General features: G+C 40.6%; 1 protein-coding gene across 6 annotated transcripts in view; it reads left to right on the top strand.

Moving 5' to 3' along the window:
* lrba (LPS responsive beige-like anchor protein) overlaps positions 1-21,609 on the top strand; it is a 792,225-nt gene that overhangs the window by 732,717 nt on the left and 37,899 nt on the right. For all 6 annotated transcript variants that reach the window (XM_039750242.1, XM_039750239.1, XM_039750241.1 and 3 more), the window contains 2 exons: positions 7,588-7,689; positions 19,034-19,230. In XM_039750242.1, the coding sequence (XP_039606176.1) occupies positions 7,588-7,689; positions 19,034-19,230 (299 nt within the window). The remainder of the gene's footprint in view (positions 1-7,587; positions 7,690-19,033; positions 19,231-21,609) is intronic.

Raw genomic sequence — 21,609 nt, 5'->3', positions numbered from 1 at the left:
TGCTGCAACAGGACAATGACCCAAAACACACCAGCAAATCCACCTCTGAATGGCTGAAGAAAAACAAAATGAAGACTTTGGAGTGGCCTAGTCAAAGTCCTGACCTGAATCCAATTAAGATGCTATGGCATGACCTTAAAAAGGCGGTTCATGCTAGAAAACCCTCAAATAAAGCTGAATTACAACAATTCTGCAAAGATGAGTGGGCCAAAATTCCTCCAGAGCGCTGTAAAAGACTCATTGCAAGTTATTGCAAACACTTGATTGCAGTTATTGCTGCTAAGGGTGGCCCAACCAGTTATTAGGTTCAGGGGGCAATTATTTTTTCACACAGGGCCATGTAGGTTTGGATTTTTTTTCTCCCTAAATAATAAAAACCATCATTTAAAAACTGCATTTTGTGTTTACTTGTGTTATATTTGACTAATGGTTAAATGTGTTTGATGATCAGAAACATTTTGTGTGACAAACATGCAAAAGAATAAGAAATCAGGAAGGGGGCAAATAGTTTTTCACACCACTGTATTTACACAAAACAAAAAAGGTTACAGATATCTATCATAACCTTAATCATAATCTCCGATATTTCTCATTGAAAAGTCGTGTGGCACAAGGAGGAAGAAAGGAGTTTCTGGAGCAATTTGTGCGGGTTTTCAAAGCGACTGTCCTTCCTGATTAACTGAACTTTAGTTCTACATGTAATGGATGTCTGTCATCAGTTGAGGTGATTTCCAGTTTCTTTAACATTGCCTTCTGACACACACTAGTCAAATCATCTACATCAAGAGTTCCCAAAGAGGTCGATTTGAGCTTTCTAGGGGTCGATAGTTTCAATAAAAAAATTTAGGGGTTGACAACAGCAAAAATAGACCCCCTTACTACTGCTGTTTGTTTGTTACTTCAAAATATCTATGATTCCAATAGGTTCCTAATTAAGAAGCAAAATAATTCAAAAAAACACTTTTTTGATAAAAACACATTACATACAAACTTGCGAACGAAAAGGTAAAATGTGTCATTAAAAGAGTCACACGTAAGAATGTATGAAAATACATGTAGCACAAACATGCCTGTGCATTGTCGTATCGAACGTATCAAAGCAAGTGCGAACATGAAAAACCGGTGCACATCCGCACTTGCTTGCGGTGGGACGAGATGACGGATATTCAAAATTAGCAGAATCTATCAGTCTTGTACGGTCATGCTTTCATAAAACACTATAAATGTGACATGTACTTATTTGTGATATGAACTTTGAATATAATTAGTTATTGAGGAGCAGTACTACGAAAAAGAAAATCAGAGGACACAGTTTATTTATTCGAGTTTGAGCAAAAATCTTCTGTTTCAAGTAAGTACATACTTTATTGTTTTTTTTTTTATCACAGGGGCTGTCAAAATTGTTTGTTAATAAAAGTTTTTATTTCTTCAGATAATAATATGACTGAACCAAAAAAGAAATGCAGACAGTACAGCTTGGACTATTTGTACTTATTTTGAATTTACATATTCATTTCATAAATGTAAAAAAAAACTCTGCTTGTATTTTTTCGGTTTAATTTTCGTTAGTGTAGGTTTCGATATTAAATGTTGCACAAGATAATGCCATATTCTATAGTCCTTTTATCTTTTTCAGTCATTATTTACAAGAGATTAAGATGAAAAGTGTGATATCTATTGAAATATTTAATATCGAGTACTGTACAAATTTATTCATTTGTGTAAGTAAAGCAAATGACTAGGGGGTCGACGGTTTTAAAAGTTTTTGGTAAAGGGGTCTGCGGCCAAAAAAAGTTTGGGAACTCTTGATCTCCATCAGCCCCAATAACTTTAGCTGCATACTTCGTAATCTGCTGGAGCTTTTTTGAGTTTTGGTTTGTCAAACTACTAAACCAGGCAATGAAACTGAAAGTGATGTCAGACTGCGATAAAAGGACAACGTGAGGTCCTTGTCTACTTTAAATAGTTTTAGTTTAAGGAGGAGAAATAAGCGCTGGTTGCATTTAGAGAATAATTTTTTTGTAATTGTATTCCAGTTAAGATTGTTATCTAGGTAAGTTCCTAAGTATTTACATTCAGTCACTATTTCTACCTCCTCTCCCAGAACTACAATAGGTAAACATACAGATTTCTGTCTCTTAAAATCAAATATCATTTCTTTGGCCTTTTTTACATTCAGAGTGAGAGAGTTTTTATTGCACCAGTTTACCATCCAGTCCACTTGATTTAGATGGTGGCTTTCATCCTCCACAGATATAAGTAACCCTAAGTATTTGAATAACTCAATAAAAATTACCAAGATACGCAAGCCTTAAACAGAAACATAATAGACAATAAGTTTTCCTTTTTTTTGTGTGTGTGTGTGTGTGTGTGTTATCAATTTTTCTAATCATTTTGCTTTGAAATTCACTAAAACTTTTAAAAACCAGACTTGTGAACTGTGGAAGTTTTTGTATACACATCATGCTCCGTATCTGAACCTTTCTATGAAGCCGAAGCTGCAGAAACCCTTGACATACAAATCTACAGTACGCGAGTGTCAGGTTTTGTGATTTGTGATCTCTTTAAGTGTGTTCTCACACTCTTATTTATCCTCTTTTACAAATAGAAATCAGCCTTGTCATCCTATCTTTCTTCAGACTTGGACAGGATTTCACCTAAAAGTTGAACGTCTGCCTCCTTCCGCTGAGATGGCCGATCCTTGAAAGTGGGTCGAATGTCAAGTTCCCCAGGAGCTGCTGCCGTAAAACCTTTTTACTGCCCGCTGTGTTTTGTGAGGGTCTTAACGACAAGGGCATCCCAGTTCTCAGAAATAGGAGTGCATGTCAGGGCTGTTTTTTCCATGCGAATGCAGGTTTTTAATACGCTTTACACTTTACGGCTTAGATTTATTTCTGTCTGTGGCCTGGCTGATGCTACAGAGTTGCCAAGAAAATCCGCATATTTCATAAAAAGCCGTCATGCCCGATTGCAGTCATACTGCAGATGCCAAAGTAGTGTAACTGTTTCACTTCCACAATTCATCACCTTTATTGGCAGGTACCCTGAAGGGTGACGTTTGTCTGTGTGACCTGCACCTGCAGGTACACAAGTTTGCACTGACAGGCACAAAGCTCGTTCGGGGGAATCGGCTAAAAGCCATGTAGACAAGTCAGAATGATTTGTTACATGGCAGAAGTGTTAGGTCTGCTTTTACTGTAGATCTTCCCTCGTGGGCAGCCAGTCCAGTGTTTGATTTAGTGTGAACTGTAACACTTATTTAGTTTGTGATGGTGCTGCTGTGTGTAAAATAAGGGTTTTGTCAGAGGAGAGGGCCCACCGTGGCACCCTTCTAGACCTAGACAAGCGTCAAAGAGGCAAAGGACAGACAGAAATGACCCAAACTGCTGCTGCTACTTGTCTTGGTCTAACTAAACCGGTCTTGTGCCCTGCATATCAGATGGGGTGTCTCACTGGCTTTCCCACCACACTACTACATCGTGCTTACCTACCAAAGTAGTCAATGGGGTCAGCACCTGTGCATATGGAGACAGTGGTGGGGTCCAGTGCTCCTTCTCACCCACTCAGGTCTGCTAGTAAACAGCGTCTGGGATGCCATCTGTACATGGTATCAAATCTCAATCCAGACACTTCTCTTGTGTTGCTCCAGGTTGGTGGAACCAGCTGCCCACCTCCATCCACACTGCTGATTCCTTCAATGTGTTTAAGAAGCCATTGAATGCCCTACTCATCTGTGAATATCCATCAAATTGTTAACAAACTTTTTGCTCTAGGAATATCGGTCATATTGTTCATTGATCATTTTTTTGTTGTGCTAGGTTTATATATCTTTATTTGTGGTGATCAACTTTTGTAACCCGTCCTGCTATACTTGCTCAAAAACAGTCCCTAGACTGATGTTACTTGGTTATGTGGACCTCCGTTGGAAGACACTTTGGACAATATCTGCTAAACATCCATCCATTGTCCAACCCGCTGAATCTGAACACACGGTCATCTGCTGGAGCCAATCCCAGCTAACACAGGGCACAAGGCAGAAACCATTCTCGGGCAGGGTGCCAATCCACCGCAGGACACACACAAACACACCAAGCACCACACTAGGGCCAATTTAGAATTGCCAATTCACCTAACCTGCATGTCTTTGGACCGTGGGAGGAAACCCATGCAGACAAGGGGAGAACATGCAAACTCCACGCAGGGAGGACCCGGGAAGAGTCTCCTAACTGCAAGGCGGCAGCGCTACCACTGCACCACCGTGCCGCCCTATCTGCTAAAAAAATCAATTTAAATGTACTACACCGACACCCACTGTTCTCCCTTCCTGTCTTTGATTCTGAGACCTTGGTCTCTTCTGACCCACTCCTAGTTGAGTGTTCAGCCCACTCTCCTTCTGACTCTGAACAGAACAGGGATGGCTTTTGAATCTCACTGTGTGTTCACATCAGTCTAAACTCTTGCATCGCTGCCAGGGTCGAGTCTATGTTCTCTCTGGACACCAGGCTAGAACTCCTTCTAGTGGCCCCACAACCCCAAAGCCTTCAGTTGTCTTTTAAGGTGGTCCAGTATAGCTAGAGAGTAGCCTTCTCTATTAGTGTGAAAGTACAGTTCTGTCTTGTGACACATTGGAAGTAATCTTGGGAAAGGCAATTCAGAGAGAGAATCACTTCCAGGTAGGTTGGGGATGCATTGGATGTGAAAAAATGAAGTACATATAATCCACACAACGGAACACAAGTAATCCTCTTCACAGAGCTAGATGACCAGTCTATCATGGAGACCGCATAAATACAACACAGCAGTACAAATGACGTTGTTCTCGCACAGCGCACCTCGCCACGTGCAGACAACTCTCAAGAGAAAATGCAAAAGTAGATTCTACCTCTCGCTGACTACAGAACTATCACATAGGCTTCCACCCAGGCCTTCTCTGGGCCTGTTTCTCACACAGAGCAGGTGCCCCCTCCCCCAGCGGACCTGGCATTGCCATATTGGCTGGGTTTGATGTTCCTGTTAGTGTGGTGCACTCTCTCATATCTGTCTCCATTTTTAAATGAAACAATAGCAGTCATACCACCTGCACTTCAGAAGAGGTCATCCACCTGAAGCTAAGAACGTTCAGGCCCGGCCAGTACTTGGATGGGAGAGCAACCAGAAAAAGTTTGGGTTGCTTCTGGAGGAGGTGTTAGCAGAGTCAGCAGGGTGCGCTTACTCTGTGGTCTGACTATGGATCCTGATACCCCAGTGTACTGACAAGGGACACTGTGGTGTAAATATAGTGCTGTCGTTTGGATAAAATGAAAAATCGAGGTCCTGACTCTCTGCGCTCATAAAACATCCCTGGCCATCCTTTGTAAGGATCAGGGTATATTCAGATGTCCTGGCAAAATTGTCCACCATGGCCTAGTCATTCTGGCCCCCTAATCATCCCCTGTCTCTGATTAGCTATGTCTCTTTTACCCCTTCATCACCTAATAGCTCAAGTGTGGTGGGCGTACTGGCAAAAATAATGGCTGCTGTCGCATCTGCATGTTAGTGGTGGCTCACGTGGCTCCCCACTCTCTAAAGCCCTTTGAGTAGTGAGAAAAGCCCTACAGTATAGAAAAGTAAAGAATTCTTGAACTTAATTCACATTCTTCCAGTGAAATGGTAAGACTGAACAAGGAGGAAAGTGATTTCATAATGCAGTTTGTATTGGTTTGTTTTTCAAAAGTACAATTAGAATTTTGTGACATTGTGCGCGAAAAGTGGTAGGTGTTTACTATAGTCACTCTCTTCTTGTCTCAAACTTGAGTTTGTAATTTTTTACATTTGTATTTTATTTTTTTTATATGTTTCACTTATCCTTTAATATCCATCCATCCATTATCCAACCCACTATATCCTAACACAGGGTCATAGGGGTCTGCTGGAGCCAATCCCAGCCAACACAGGGTGCAAGGCAGGAAACAAACCCCGGGCAGTGCGCCAGCCCAATGCAGCCTTTAATATCTTCATCCTTAAGTTAAAAAGTAAAAAAAAAATGTTCAGCAAGAAGAAAATTGTTCTGCTGCCAAAAAAAAAAAAATATAGCAATGCAAAAATTTACAAAGTAAAAAGTTCTGCAACTGAAATTTTTAAACCATTCACTTGTCACCAGTCAGCAGGCACAGAATTTCAATAAACCATGATGAATGTCTGACCTCTAGTGGCTAATGACTGTAATACACAACTGGATCTTTAGCTATCTAATAGTGGCTATTATTAATATTACATAATCATTTTAGTTATATAGTGCATTTCATATCTGTCTGTCTCTCTATTAATTATAAAGTCCCTTTCATATATATTTATTTTTATTTAATGCCTTTTATATCTATCTATCTGTAACTCTATCTGTCTGGCTATCATATTATATTTCATGTGTCTGTATTTCATTTGTATAGCACCTTTAAAATATTTTCCCTACCTAGCTGTCAGTTATAAAGTGTCTTTTATATATATCCTTTATACATAACACCTTGAAATCTTTCTATCTATCTATCTACAGGACATTTTTGTTTATTTAACTGTTCATTCTTTATACAGTATCTTGAAAGTTTATGTATTTATTATATACTGTAAGTTCTGTCATATCTGTCTCCTTTTCAGTTGTCTAGTACTTTCACATTTATCCATTCCTCATTTGTGTAGCTCCTTTAAAATCTGTTTATCTATCTGTAACCCCCTTATTTGTTTGTTTTTTGCAGTTTATAGTCAGATAAGGTATTTCGTTTTACACAAGTTGGTAACTCTGTTATTATATAAGAAATTAAAACACACTTCACAGACTCTGGTTTATGTGTGTTGAATGTAGTTTGTTAGTCGGACAGTTGCTCTCAACATTTCAGAAGCTCTCCATGTGCTGCCTGTGAACTCTTCTTAAAAATTACCCATAAGATTGTGTGAGCAACAGTAAACACTAAAGTCTGGTCATTTACGATAAACTTTGTGCCATTTGGCAGACATTCTTCAGGTGTCAGGCTGCAAGGTGAAAGGTCTCCAACTTGGGTAGTCTTCTTGTAAAGCCGGTTGGCCTTTTCCCACTCAATGCAGGGCAGTTCAAGATTCCTTTATTTTTTTTCTTTTTTTGGTTGCAGGTTTAGGTTTCATTGCCCCCTGTTTTTAAGAATTAGCTGACTTTCTTATTTCACCTGCAGTTCATTTACGTGGAGTACTGTCAATGTAAACTGAACTTTGCATATTATGTCGATGACAGTAACGTGATTTTTTTTTTTACTATTGGTATTCATTAAGACATTTGAATGAGTCTGTTTGACCCTTAGGACATGAAAGGATACTTGAAGTGTACAGAAAGAACACTGTCTCAAACTATGTAATATCTAATGTGATGCTGCATCAGAAGTAATAAAACAACATTTATGTTATCATAAAATTTTTAATTTGTTTAATCTTATATGCTTACAAGCTTCTCGTGTGGCACAGTCGCCCATAAAGACAAGTGATTTGTGTTTTCTAATATAGCAGCATAGACTTGATGAATTCTGGTTATTCTTGAAACAAAAGTCTTGTTTTAAATGTTTAATGGAATGTCTCTTCGTCTTTTAGCTGAATTCACAACACCACGGACCATACTGACTGGACATGACTGTGAGATCACATGTGCAACGGTGTGTGCAGAACTGGGCCTGGTCATCAGTGGCTCCAAAGGTAAACTATTAATAATCCCAACTTTATCCTAATGACACACCAGTTCCATTTTTGTACTACATGCTGGGTCAGGATATGGATGTTTGAATTTGAACAGGAGTGTGTTCACATTAAGCACCACCATAGCTCAGTCAGTGCCTGTATACCTGTAGTTTTTGGTGTAGGGTTAGTTTACTTTCAGTCGCATTGCTCTACAGGTGCCATTTCCTGTTTGGCAGATTTTGCTAATTTGGGCCATTTAAAAGTCACTTGGATGCTACAGAAGCCGACTTCAAACGAGTAAAAGTCAGTCCTTCAAGAACACATTCTTAATGCCGGAGAGACTTGTTGCATGTTGGTTAAATATGCAAGTAATAATTTCACTGTACTCCATATACATAAGAGTAATTTTGAAGACACTAGCAAATCCACTATGAGTCATAAAGTTTCAACTGTTAGTGTCACATACTTTAAGAGAACCTTGTTATATGCTCAAATATCCTGAGAAATAAAATTCATCCCCTGCTTCAGTTATTAAATTCAATCTCTTGTACTACCTTTTCATAGAAGAAGGGGCCACTCAAAACATAATGTTCCGGAAATGGGTTGCTTTCATCATCATCATCACGGGTTTTACACCCATTTTCTGGGTTCGCCCAAATTAGTCTGTTGCCCCCAAGTCTGTTTTTCCCTTAATCATCGCAGGCCTGAGCAGCCTTTGGAATGAGATTCCTTCTTTTAATATCATCTGACACCATTTTCAACCATGCTGTCTTTGGTCTCCCTCTTTTCCTCATCCCCTTGACCTCCATTTTGGTGCACCTCTTCACTTAGTCATCCTTCCGTTCTTTGCGCCACATCCCGCACCTACTTAGCTGGTTTCTTACCACCAGACCAAGTGATTGTGTCACTCCATGATACTCCACACATCTTTCTGTTCATTCACATCTGTTATGTCCAGTTTTATGTTCCACCTTCCTCAGACTTCATGCTCATACATGGTCCACATAGCCCAAAGCCTAGTGAACAGACTAGAATAGCATTTCATGTCATTAGAGATGGGGATGAGAGGAATGAAGGTCAGTAGGAACAACAAGACAGAATAAATGTGTGCAAAGGAGCGGGAGGTCAGTGGAATGGTGAGGATGAGGGGAGTGGAGTTGTACAGGTGGAGGAGTTTTGTGTCTTTTTGTGTTACAGACACAAATCAAACATATGTTTTTATTGTACAATATTAACAATAAGAGTAGCTTGCTACTGAAAACGATAAATTTGTGGGGGAGCTGGTTTTGACCTCACAACCTCTGGATTATAAGTCGGCAGTTCTGTCGGCTGCACCACGGAAGCTATCATGTCGTACTTGCACCTTTTGTGAAAGTTTTTATTTGATATTTGGCCATCAGCCTTCACACATTGTACAGTTCATGTCTACATTTTCTCATTTATTACTAAAACATGAAAAACGTTTCTGTTTTAATAATGTGTTTATATAGATTGTTGTAGACACATAACACACATCAAATTATTTCCCCTTACAATTCTGGGTATCTCACTCCCAGATAATCAATCAAGGCAGAAACTGGGAAAACTTCTTGCCCGTTCTGAGGCTGTGGGGAGGATGGTATAGCAGGCTGCTTGGGCTTATCGACACATTTACAAGTCAAAAGAGGCTGACGGAGATGTGCGAAGGTATTTTTGTTGGGCCGGATTTACGAGTTTTTTCGTTGGCTCTGGTAATTCTAGTGTTAAATACTTGGGATCAACAGTACAGAGTAATAGGGATTGTGGAAGAGAAGTGAAAAAGAGAGTTCAGGCAGGGTGGAATGGTTATAGAGGAGTGTCAGGAGTGATTTGTGACAGATGGTTATCAGCAAGAGTGAAAGGGAAGGTCTACAGGACGGTAATGAGACCAGCTATGTTATATGGGCTGGAGACGGTGGCACAGGAGACAGAGCTGGAGGTGGCAGAGTTAAAGATGGTAAGATCTGCATTGGGTGTGACGAGGATGGGTAGGATTAGAAATTAGGACATTAGAGGGTCAGCTCAGGTTGGACGTTTGGGAGACAAAGTCAGAGAGGCGAGATTGTGTTGGTTTGGACATTTGCAGAGGAGAGATGCTTGGGTATATTGGGAGAAGGATGCTAAGGATAGAGCTGCCAGGGAAGAGAAAAAGAGGAAGGTCTAAGCGAAGGTTTATGGATGTGGTGAGAGAGGACATGCAGGTGATGGGTGTGACAGAACAAGATGAGGACAGGAAGATATGGAAGAAGATGATCTGCTGTGGCAACCCCTAACAGGAGCATTCAGAAGAAGAAGAAAAGGGGTCTTCCAATAATTAAGAAAAGAATTACTGAGTGTAATTCACCGGTTTCATTCAGCCTGGAGTAACTAGTTATAGATATATTGGGAGCCTTTTGAGGAACCAAGTGTTAAAACATATGCCATATAGCCAAATGACTCCAAACCCCCATGTTCCATTCACATAGTCTATTGTGTGAGGAGCTCATGTATTATGAGACTGTCTTCACAGTTTGTTCAAAATGTTCATTTTTACTTCTCAAAAGATAACTATTTTTTCGGGCTACTTTTAGTTTAGTTTTCAGAACCTTTCCTTGAAGAAGGTTTTCCATTTTTGGTCTATTCTACGGATTTCAGAACAAGTTCCTTTGAATGCTGATTCTTGATATACACTATATGGCCAGAAATGATGTAGACATCCCTCCAAATTATTGATTTCAGGTGTTTCATTGTTAACATTTGCCATGCAATCTCCAATGGGTAACAAGGCCAGTAGAATGGGGTGTACTTAAGTCAAGTCAAGTGGCTTTATTGTCATACAGTCCATACACTGTATTGCAGCATACATTGGCATGAAATAACATTCCCCAGGACCGCAGTGCAAAATATACATAAGGACAGGTAAAAGAACTATCCTATACTAAAATAGATAAATTAATAATTAAAAGTGAATAACAGGTAAGTAAATACAATAGATAGTAATATTTTGAAATAGATATAAATAAATAAATAATAACAGTAAAACTAGTAATAAGCAGCAGTAGTGACAAGTATAACATTTGTAATGCATATAAATTCACTACTAGGGGCATATCTGAGGGTGGGGGCTCAGATTCCAGAGTCCGGACAGTCAGGTGGTAGAAGCTGTTTTTCTGTATGGCTGAACTGTTTCGGATGCTACAGTACCTTTTGATGGAAGTGGGACAAAGAGTCTGTGGGAGGGGTGGGATTGCAGATACACGTTACAAAGATGTCTTCAATGGAGAGCAGTGAGGACCCAGCGATCTTTTCTGCAGTGTGCACTATCCATTGTAAGACGTTACAGTCAGAGACTCTGCAGTTCCCAAACCAGACAGTGATGCACCTGGTTAGAGTGCTGTCGATGGTGCCCCTGTAAAATGTGGGGAGGATCTCGGGTGATAGTGTTGTCTACTTCAGCCGTCGAAGGAAGTGGTGCCGCCGCTGTGCCTTCTTGGCTATGGATGTGGTGTTCATTGACTGAATAAGGTTAGCTGCCCGGTGAACACCAAGGAATTTGGTACTCTTGACCAGTTCCACCTCTGGGCCCTCGATGTGCAGTGGGTCATGGACCGCATGGGTTTTCCTGAAGTCAACAGTCATCTGTTTCATCTTGTCCACATTGAGAGACAGATTGTATCTGGCAATCGTCATATCTCCATTCTGTAAGCTGACTCCTCTCTGTTGCTGATGTGACCCTTCCACCAATGTGTCTTCCGCAAACCTAATGATGGTGCTAGAGCTGTACACAGCTATACAATCATGAGTCCGCACAGTGAACAGAAGTGGGTTGAGTACACAGCCCTGGGGGGCACCAGTGCTTAGTGTGATGAAAATGGTGTTTCTGCCACGGACGGTCTTGGGTCGCTCTGTCAAGAAGTCCAGGACCCAGTTGCACTGGGAAGTGTTGTATCCTAGCAGACCCAGCTTCCCTGTGAGCTTCTGAGGGATGATGGTGTTGAAAGCTCAACTGAAGTCAAAGGGCTCAGTAAATATCACACTATCATAGGATTCCTCACCTATGGTCATGAGCTTTGGGTAGTGACTGAAAGAATGAGATTGCAGGTGCAAGTGGCAGAAATGAGCTTTCTCTGCAGAGTACCTGGGCTCTCCCTTAGAGATAGGGTTAAAAGTGTCAACATCCGGGAGAGGCTCAGAGTAGAGCCCCTGATCTTCCAGATTAAGAGGAGCCAATTGGGGGTGCCATCCTATGGAAGTTTGACGGGCACAACCAACTGGGAGGAGACACTGCAGAAGACCCAGGGCTTACTGAAAGGATTTTTTCTCCCAGATGGCCTGGGAACACCTTGGGATCCCACAGTATGAGTTGGCCAAGTGTGGCTGAGGTAAATTACACTTGGGCCTCACTGCTAAGAATGTTCCCCCCGGCTTTGGATAAGTGGTGGAAAATGAATGAATGATTGAAAGAATGCCAACTTTGTCACAAGTCAGTACACAAAATTTTTGCTCTGCTAGATCTGCGTCTGTCAACTGTAATTGCCGTTATTGTGAAATGGAAATGCTGAGTAGCAACAACCGCTCAGCAACAATGTCATAAACCATACAAACTGAAAGAGAGGGGCTGCAGAGTCCGAAAGCATAAATTTTGTAAAAATTGCCTATGCTCTTCGGCATCTCACAACAAAGTTCCAGACTGCCCCAGGAAGCAACATGAGCACAAGAACTGTGTGCCGGGAACTTCATGAAATGGGTTTCCGTGGCCAAGTAGCTGCACGCATACCCTAGATCACTATGAGTAATGCCAGGCATCGGCTGGAGTGGTGCAAAGCGCACTACCACTGGACTCTGGAGAAGAGGAAATGTGTGCTCTGGAGTGATGAATCATGCATCACTATCTGAAAGCCTGATGGACCAATCTGGGTTTGGCCGATGCCAGGAGAACGCTGACTTTCAGACTACATAGTGCTTACTGTAAAGTTTGGAGGGTGAAGGATAATGATCTGGGGCTGTTTTTAGGGTTTGGGCTCAAGCCCCTGGTTCCAGTAAAGGGCACTGTTATTGCTACACCATACAAAAAAATTTCTACAACCGTGCACTTAAAACATTGTGGCAAAAGTTTGAGGAAGGCAGCATGACTGTGCCCTGACACACAAAACCAGGTCCATAAAGAGATGGAGTAACTCGAGTGAACTGCAGAGAGCCCTGACCTCAACCCTACTGAGCATGTTTGAGATAAATTATAATCCTGATTGTAACAACATTAGGACACTCGAGACGAGAACAGGCCATTCAGCCCAACAAAGCTCGCCAGTTCTATCCACTTAGTTCTTCCAAGAAAACATCAAGTCGAGTTTTGAAAGTCCCTAACGTCTTACTGTCTACCACACTACTTGGTAGCTTATTCCAAGTGTCTATCGTTCTTTGTGTAAAGAAAAACTTCCTGATGTTTGTGCGAAATTTACTCTTTAAGAAGTTTCCAACTGTGTCCCCGTGTTCTTGATGGACTAATTTTAAATTAACAGTCGCGATCCATTGTACTAATTCCCTTCAGAATTTTAAACACTTCACTCATGTCTCCTCTTAATCTTCTTTTGTTTAAACTGTAAAGGCTCAGCTCTTTTAATCTTTCCTCATAATTCAACCCCTGTAGCCCTGGAATCAGCCAAGTCGCTCTTCTCTGGACCTTCTCTTGTGCTGTTATGTCCTTTTTGTAGCCTGGAGACCAAAACTGCACACAGTACTCCAGATGAGGCCTCACCAGTGTGTTATAAAGACTGAGCAGAACCTCCTGTGACTCCACACATCAAGGCGCTATATAACCTGAGAGTCTGTTAGCCTTCTTAATGGCGTCTGCACACTGTGTGGCAGTTGATAGCTTAGAGTCCTCTACGACTCCTAACTCCTTCTCATAAGGTGGACTCTTGATTTTTCCGACCGCCCATTGTGTATTCAAACCTCACATTTTTACTTCTTAAGTGTAATTCTTTACATTTACTGACATTAAATTTCATCTGGCACAAATCTGCCCAACCTGTCTGCTGTCCAAGTCCTTCTGTGATTATATAACGGATTCCAAATTATCTGCTAATCCACCTATCTTGGTATCATCTGCAAACTTAAACAGCTTGTTACTTATATTCCTATCTAAATCATTTATAGATTTTAAAAATAGCAATGGCCTTAGCACTGCCCCCTGCTGGTCACCACTCTTAATATCAGCCAGTTCTGATGAGGTTCCTCGCACCATCACCCTCTGCTTCCTGTGTCTGAGCCAATTCTGCACCCATTTAAAAAAACATCACCCTGAACTGCCACTTCTTTTAATTTGATGCCCAACCTCTAATGTGGCACCTTATGAAATGTGGCAGGTCTTCTTATCCAACAGCAGTACCAGACCTCACAAATGCTCTTTTGGCTTAATGGGCACAAATTCCCCTACATACACAATCTTGTGGAAAGCCTTTCCAGAAGAGTGTAGGCTACAATAGTCACTGGAGGGGCCAACTCCATATTAATGCTCATGGTTTTGGAATGGAACGTCCAACAACTTCATATAGGTGTGATGGTCAAGTGTCCACAAACATTTGGCCATCAAGTATATTTTTGGTGTATATTTTGTTACCTGGGATTGGAGCCTCAAGTTCAAAAACTCAGTTTCTGAAGCAATAAAGACCAAATGCTGTCATCTAAAGTTTTGAGCTCAAATGGTGTTGCAAAAAGATCTCCGAGGCCAAGCTCATGATCGTCACTGGTGCAGTAAACAGTTTCAAATCAAAAGGGGATTCAAACAGCAGTGGTCACACCTGTACTTCTCCCTGTTGATGTGATTTCATCCACAACTGCTGCCCACTTGTTGAAGGACGTGACAATATTGTAATGACATCAAACATGCCAGTTCTGGCTGCTGTATCAACCAAATGCCATATAAATTCAGTCAAACTCTGTCATGTGGTACAATATCCTCACCAATTCACACTTTTTTGGTTTTTGTATTTGGATTACATTACTTTGGTGTTTCTAGTTGTCATCTTAGTTTGACGTTTGTATTATCACAGCAGCCAATGGCAGGCAGTCTCCTCTTTTCTTATTTCCAACAACTGCTCTATACCTGATTTTCATTTGGTTATTTTAAAATTGCCATTCTTAAGAGTGGCTTTAACAATGTTGATTCATTTTGGTTTCTGCAGTCTATAAGTACATTTGTAGTAATCTAGGAATAGGCTCTAGTAAATATAAAGATAGAAAAAAAATTCATGCAGTTAATATCTCCAAATGGATTAGATTGTTGTCTCTAAAATATTTAATCTTTTTCCAAGCAGTTCATGTCTTACAATAGCCATTTTACGAGGTACCTGTTCTTAACTGATGGAGGCCATAATTTAAAATAACCTGATGTACTAAAGTCAACATATAATCCTTAATCAAAGTTAAAATTGATCTGGTCAAAGCCTTGAATCACTACAAACACCAGCAGAAACTCCACAAAAGCTTTATGCAGTAATCCAGAATCTCGGACACCCAGAAAGACTCTAACCTGTATATCCTGTCAATGCTGACATCAGGAGCTGCAAAGTCTGCCAGCTGTCTTGTATAGCAATTTGGCCAGCAAAGGGAAAAACAAAATGACATCACAATGTAACATTAAATGTGTTTTTGTTCAACCTTAAAACAAACCTGTTACCACAAAAGAAGTAACTAATTAGATTACTTATAGTCCAAAATCCCCAAAGGAAAGAAGAATTAACTCTCACAAAACTGAACCAAAGAAAATTTAAAAACAAATACAAATCATGACAGTATTACAAATTACAAACTGGTTTTCTTTTGCCATGAACACGTAATAAATTGAATTTGTACTTCCTCTGGATGCTATACAATAGGAGCAGTCCTCAGGATGGATGGATGGATGGATACTTTATTAATCCCAAGGGGAAATTCCCATACTCCAGCAGCATCATACTGATAAAGAACAATATTAAATTAAAGAGAGATAACAATGCAGGTATAACAGACAATAACTTTGTATAATGTTAACGTTTACCCCCCCGGGTGGAATTGAAGAGTCGTATAGTGTGGGGTCTCCTCAGTCTGTCAGTGGAGCAGGACGGTGACAGCAGTCTGTCGCTGAAGCTGCTCCTCTGTCTGAAGATGATCCTGTTCAGTGGATGCAGTGGATTCTCCATGACTGACAGGAGCCTGCTCAGCGCCCGTCGCTCTGCCACAGATGTCGGACTGTCCAGCTCCGTGCCTACAATAGAGCCTGCCTTGCGCACCAGTTTGTCCAGACGTGATGCGTCCTTCATGTTTGTGCTGCCTTCCCAGCACACCACCGCGTAGAAGAGGGCGCTCGCCACAACCGTCTGATAGAACATCTGCAGCATCTTACTACAGATGTTGAAGGACGCCAGCCTTCTAAGGAAGTATAGTCAACTCTGTCCTATCTTGCACAGAGCATCAGTATTGGCAGCCCAGTCCAATTTATCATCCAGCTGCACTTCCAGGTATTTATAGGTCTGTACCCTCTGATGATCACGGGGTCCATGAGGGGCCTGGTGCTCCATGGTTTTGCTGGTGTTAGACTGGCCCATCATGTTTGGAACTGATTTGGCCTCCACCGAGTCTAAACTGAGCTTAAATTCACACAGCAGCTTGCAGAACTAACTCTCATATTTTTGATGTTTGATAGTATTTCTCCAGACTATATAATTCAGAGTTGAGGAGTCTTCATTTTGGGCTTTACACAGCCTCTTTACCATCCGATTTGATTAAAAAATTAGAGCAATTATGACAAGGCCAGGCCATTCACCCCTACAAGAATGTTCATCCTACTCACCTAGATTGTTCAAAATAACATCAAGTCGAGATTTGAAGGTCCCACCATCCACCAAACTACTGGGTAAAATCAGACGTTAAAGTAAGGTGGTCTTCTCTTACAACATTCAGATGATAATGGCAATCTCACAGCCACACAAGCACTTCTGCTTACTGCTATTAAAGCAGTGTACTCTAAAACTCCTGGCTTTTGTCGCGTGTAACCGATGTGATGCTTTTGACACCACTCTATTTTCTCCTTCTCTATAAATCATATTTTCATCCTGCTTTTTTTTGTTCAGGCAGATTTGAATAATTCATTGAATGTGCAGAGGTGAAAAGGCTGCCAGTTTCTTCCCTGCACTTGGCTTTTCATCTCGATTACATCCAGCATCCGGGCTCCTAAATTTCCTCCCCAGGGTCCTATCATATTCCATAGTGATTGCATTTTTTTGTTAGCGGCTATGCTGTTACATTCAATTTGGCCTTACAAGTAACACTCTTGCTACAAATAACTAAAACTGCCATTTGTCTTTTCATTCCTACTGAGAGATAAAAGACTTCAGACTCTGGAATTCTTTTTCACATCTCTCCTGTCGTCTTGTAGATTTCCATTTATTTTAGAAAACCTTTATTGTTAGTTGGCATCCATTAGGTCTCCTACTGCATTTGTCTCTGGCACTTTTTAATTGTGCTGACTTCTAGTACTGTGAGGTTCTGATGGCCTTGACTGTTCACATCCAGCAGCATCCTCTGGTTCCTTTGTTATTTGTTTCTTATTTTCTTCTGTCTCCTGTGTTCTTTAATTGCCATAATGATCATTGGAATCAGGGCCGCTATGTTTGTTGGTTCACCTGATGAAATTCAGATCAGATAGCTGTTTGAGTACCCATCTTGCACAAACATCGCTGTATCTAAAGTCCTCATGCTCGATAGCGTGCAGATCCACAGCTGATATCCAAGTGTGCAGCAACAGTGGACAACATAATCCATCGGTCTTGTCTGATGTCGATGTGGGCTTTTATGGAAGTGAGGGTCAACCAGATCGAACTTCGTTGGTTCCATTTGATTTTCCCCACTGTAAACCCTTTCTAGTCATTCATAAACGTTTCGCTGAGTTGTGCTGTTTTCTCTTTTGTACTGAGCCAACTTTCTTCTGCGAGTTTCTGCAGGTTTCACTCCCTCTGCCCAAAGAAACCTCACTACGGCACGTTGTTCAACAGTGGCACAGTCCTCCAGAGGGGTGTCCACATTAATTTGACCTTGGCTTCAACTAGATTAACGCAAGTGCACTGTGCCATGTGCTGGAACTCCCTATAAGCCATTGCGACTACTGGTGTTAAATAGACAAGCACCACATATTTTGACTTATTTCATTTTTCTAATAGACAACATTATCCAGTGCCAACTAGCACTGTATGACAAATTATTGCCTCCTAATTGAATCCTCCCTATTTAAGAGATATTTAGAGTCAGCTGATTAAACACAGCCATGCTTGATTTTAGCCAGTACTGCTCAATGTGAACCTCGCTTATTTTGACCCTTCTCATCAGAGTCAGAAGGACAAAGATTCATCAAGCCAATAAGGCAGTGATCAAAGATTATTCCTAAAGAGGTCAGAAAGAAGCTGTTTGTCAATCAGTCTTAAAAGTTATTTCTAAGACTCCACTGAACCACAATGAGAGCCATAATCTCCAAACTGAAAAGACCCTGAACAGTACTTAGTCTTCCCAGGAGTGGCCTGCCTGCCAAAATAGATCTAGCGTTCCAGCATAAAATCAGTTGGGATCAAACTAAGAATCTTAAACAGACATTCAGAGCACTCCAATCGTAACTCTGCAATCAGAAAGACATTTGGCCTCAAAAAAAAAATGAAAGGCACACTTTTTAATCCGAGTATAGCATCAATTCAGTGAAACTTCTGGGCTATTGATCTGGTCAGTTAAGTAACAAAGGGGGTTATTAATCCGTTTCAGTTGCTTTGGTGTTCATGAAATTAACAAGAGGTGCTGCCACATCATTTTTTCCCCTTTGATTTTCAAGGTGTCTTTGAATTCAGACCTCTGTAGGTTGATCAATTTCATTTCCATCATCCTTTCGTTCCTAACCCATTACCCAGTCCATATCAGTAGAGATACCCAGCATGATTTTTTTCCCCATTGAGATCTGAGGTGTTTTCAAAGTGTTCCTTTAATTTTTTTTCAGCAGTGTATATAGACAATAATCAAAAAACAGAAAAGCAAATTCACATTAGAAGCAAAATTAAAAGTTTTTGACTGAAGGAGTAGAGGAAGCAAGAAAAGGATATAAATACGTTTTCAAGACACAAAATGTTTCAACACACTAAAATGATGCCTTTGTATCATACTTTCATGTATTTCTGTTACTTTAAATATACACTAACATTAATTTAAGGCTTGAAACTGTTAAATAATATAACCAATGAAATCTCTTTCAGATGGAAAGAAGTACTCTTCATGCAGTGGTCATCTTTGTAAGAGAAATCGCTTTACTCGTCGGCTAACTGCTTCTTTTTCTCTCTCTTCCCTACATCAGAGGGTCCCTGTTTGATACATTCCATGAATGGAGACCTGTTGCGTACCCTGGAAAGTCCAGAAAACTACATGCAGCCACGTCTTGTCCAGTGCTCGACTGAAGGACACTGTTTGGTCTACTATGAAAAGGGATCGTTCTGCATGTTCAGTATAAACGGAAAACTGTTGGGTCACATGGAAGTGGAAGAGAATATCAAGGTGGGTATACGTGTTAAATGCACTTGACCTTTAGGCCTAGGAAAGATGCAGTTTGCTCAACTGTTTTAGATGTGCAGGGAGATACAACTTTATTTGTCCTCAGGCAAAGATTTGGCTTCTTACAGCAGCTTTTTTATATAAATCTACTATATTATATAAATAAAAATATATATACACACACACACAGGGTGGTCCAGGTCTAATTATGGAGATCCAGATCGTGTAGATGACTTTGATTTATGTAGGGACAATTCCAGTTCGGCGCGAACACGATTCTTCATGTCGTCAGTTCGCATACTTCTCGATGGTGTGGGATTTTTCGGGTGATTTTCTATGTAATAAACTTAATAAGTTATAGCGTAATGAAAATTGCATAATTAGATCTGGACCACCCTATATATATATATATATATATATATATATATATATATATATATATATATATATATATATATATATATATATATATATATATAAAATCCTAAGCCTAAAAGTGCTACGATTTTATGCGACTTTTTATGTCACGTTTTTTGTCACGCTTTTAATTGGGCTTATTTTAAAACCTACATATATGTTTGGTATCATTCTTTACAGAATTTATCGAACTTTAATGTGATGTCGTTAGATTTTCAGATTCTTATTCCGTTTTAAATTATCAACTAAAAAATATCAAGAACTCGCAACCCACGAGACGAGACTTTGTGCCAAGAGATTTAACCACGCCCAGGGCCGGAAATAAAAGACAAAGAGTAGGACAGCTGCTGTATAGGCTTTTAAATGTTCGAAGCGCAGTGTGAGATGCAGATCACAAGGCACAGCAGCAGCAGCTGATAGAGAAAAGAGGAGGTAAAAAAAAGCTGTATTTGTTTCCCATTGTATCACCGTTTAAGAGGGGGTTTCGGAGGAGCGACTGTGTGTACTTGGGGTGCATTCAGCCCCCCCTGTTCACAACACGAGCAGCAGAGATGTGAAGTGGCTGGCGTGTAGCGTAGGCTGGGGGGCAAATCCCCTAGTAAATCCATAATAGGTAGATAAAGATAATTATACACACAAAATATGGTCTAAACACACACACCAGAATGACTAAAAAGCAAGAAAATTAAAACGAAAGAAAACCTCTGACTTGTCAGTCCCAGTGAGGTGCTATGCAGGCGTATTGCTGTTTGTATAGTGGAGCCCGTGTAGTGTTTTTCTGCTGAATCGTTTGTTGACAGTGTTGCCATGTCAAAGAGAGGAGGTGCAGCACTGTTCAAAATGTTTAGTTCTCTCCTTTGCTGCGCCCTCCAGGGGGGTTCAGAGTACATCCTATAACTGAGCCTGTCCCTTTAATTAGCTTGTTGTATTGGTGGGCCCCTCTTGAATTGATATTACCAGCCCACTGGTAACAAATTGGACTAACCATCACAGAGTCAGGTTGTCAAATATAGGAAATATTTGCAGTTCTAATAAGCTCCTGAGAACATAAGAACATCAAATATAAGAACTTTGACCAATTTGAGACCAATCAGTCTGTCAAGCTCAATGGTTTCAGGGTTTCTGCTTGTCTACATATCTTGGTAGTTTGTTTCAGACTCCCACAACTCTTTGCGTAAAGAAGAGCTTCCTGGCTTCAGTCCTTAATACGCTTCTTGCCTTGTCATGTGCAGCTTTTGTTCCGATAGTGGACAGTCCGTTCTAGCAGCTAAGACATTAGACTTTAAATCTCAAGGCTGGCTGCTTCAATCCCCACTTCTGAGTTGCTGTGTGACCTGAACAACTCCACGTGTGTACCGTATAAAAGGGGCTGTATAAAATAAGGCCGGTGGGTTGTTAAACATAAGCAGGGATGGCTCGCTTTTTCGTTTCAACAGAATTTAAAAGCTAGTTCTGGAAGCTTGCCACTTTGTTGGGCCTGAATCTCACAATCGAGCAGCTCTTTAAACAGGATCAAATTCAGCCTTCTCCTGCGTGATTTGTTGCTGTGATTGGTTTAATCATCAGCCCAGAAGGTGTTTACATAGCACTTCACATCCCATTAGAAGTAATCAACTTCAGAATTCATCTGACGTAAACTTTGAGTCATATTTAAGGAGCAAGCTTTTGCTTGCGGTCTGATTCTCAGTAATTGGATTTATGGACTTGGAACTCCCACTTCAGACCTCTTTCTGTGTGACCTTACAGCTTTGTAAACTCAGCAAAGGGATTTTAGGATAGATTTAATATTGTTCGTGTCGATTTAGAAGGCTGTAATGAAGTTTGTAGTGGTAATTCTTTTTTTATTTTATGTGTTTGCCATTTTTGTCAGTAATATTAGTGAAGAGGTTTGAAACAGTAGATTGCAAAATCACTTGAATGGGTCCTCTTCATTAGGACTCTGGCTGCAACTTTTTCAATTGTTAA

Source organism: Polypterus senegalus, chromosome 4 (assembly GCF_016835505.1).
Source record: "Polypterus senegalus isolate Bchr_013 chromosome 4, ASM1683550v1, whole genome shotgun sequence".
In the NCBI taxonomy this organism is placed as follows: domain Eukaryota; kingdom Metazoa; phylum Chordata; class Cladistia; order Polypteriformes; family Polypteridae; genus Polypterus; species Polypterus senegalus.
The sequence above is the reverse complement of the archived record's forward strand: the minus strand, read 5'-3'. Positions and strand labels throughout refer to the sequence as shown.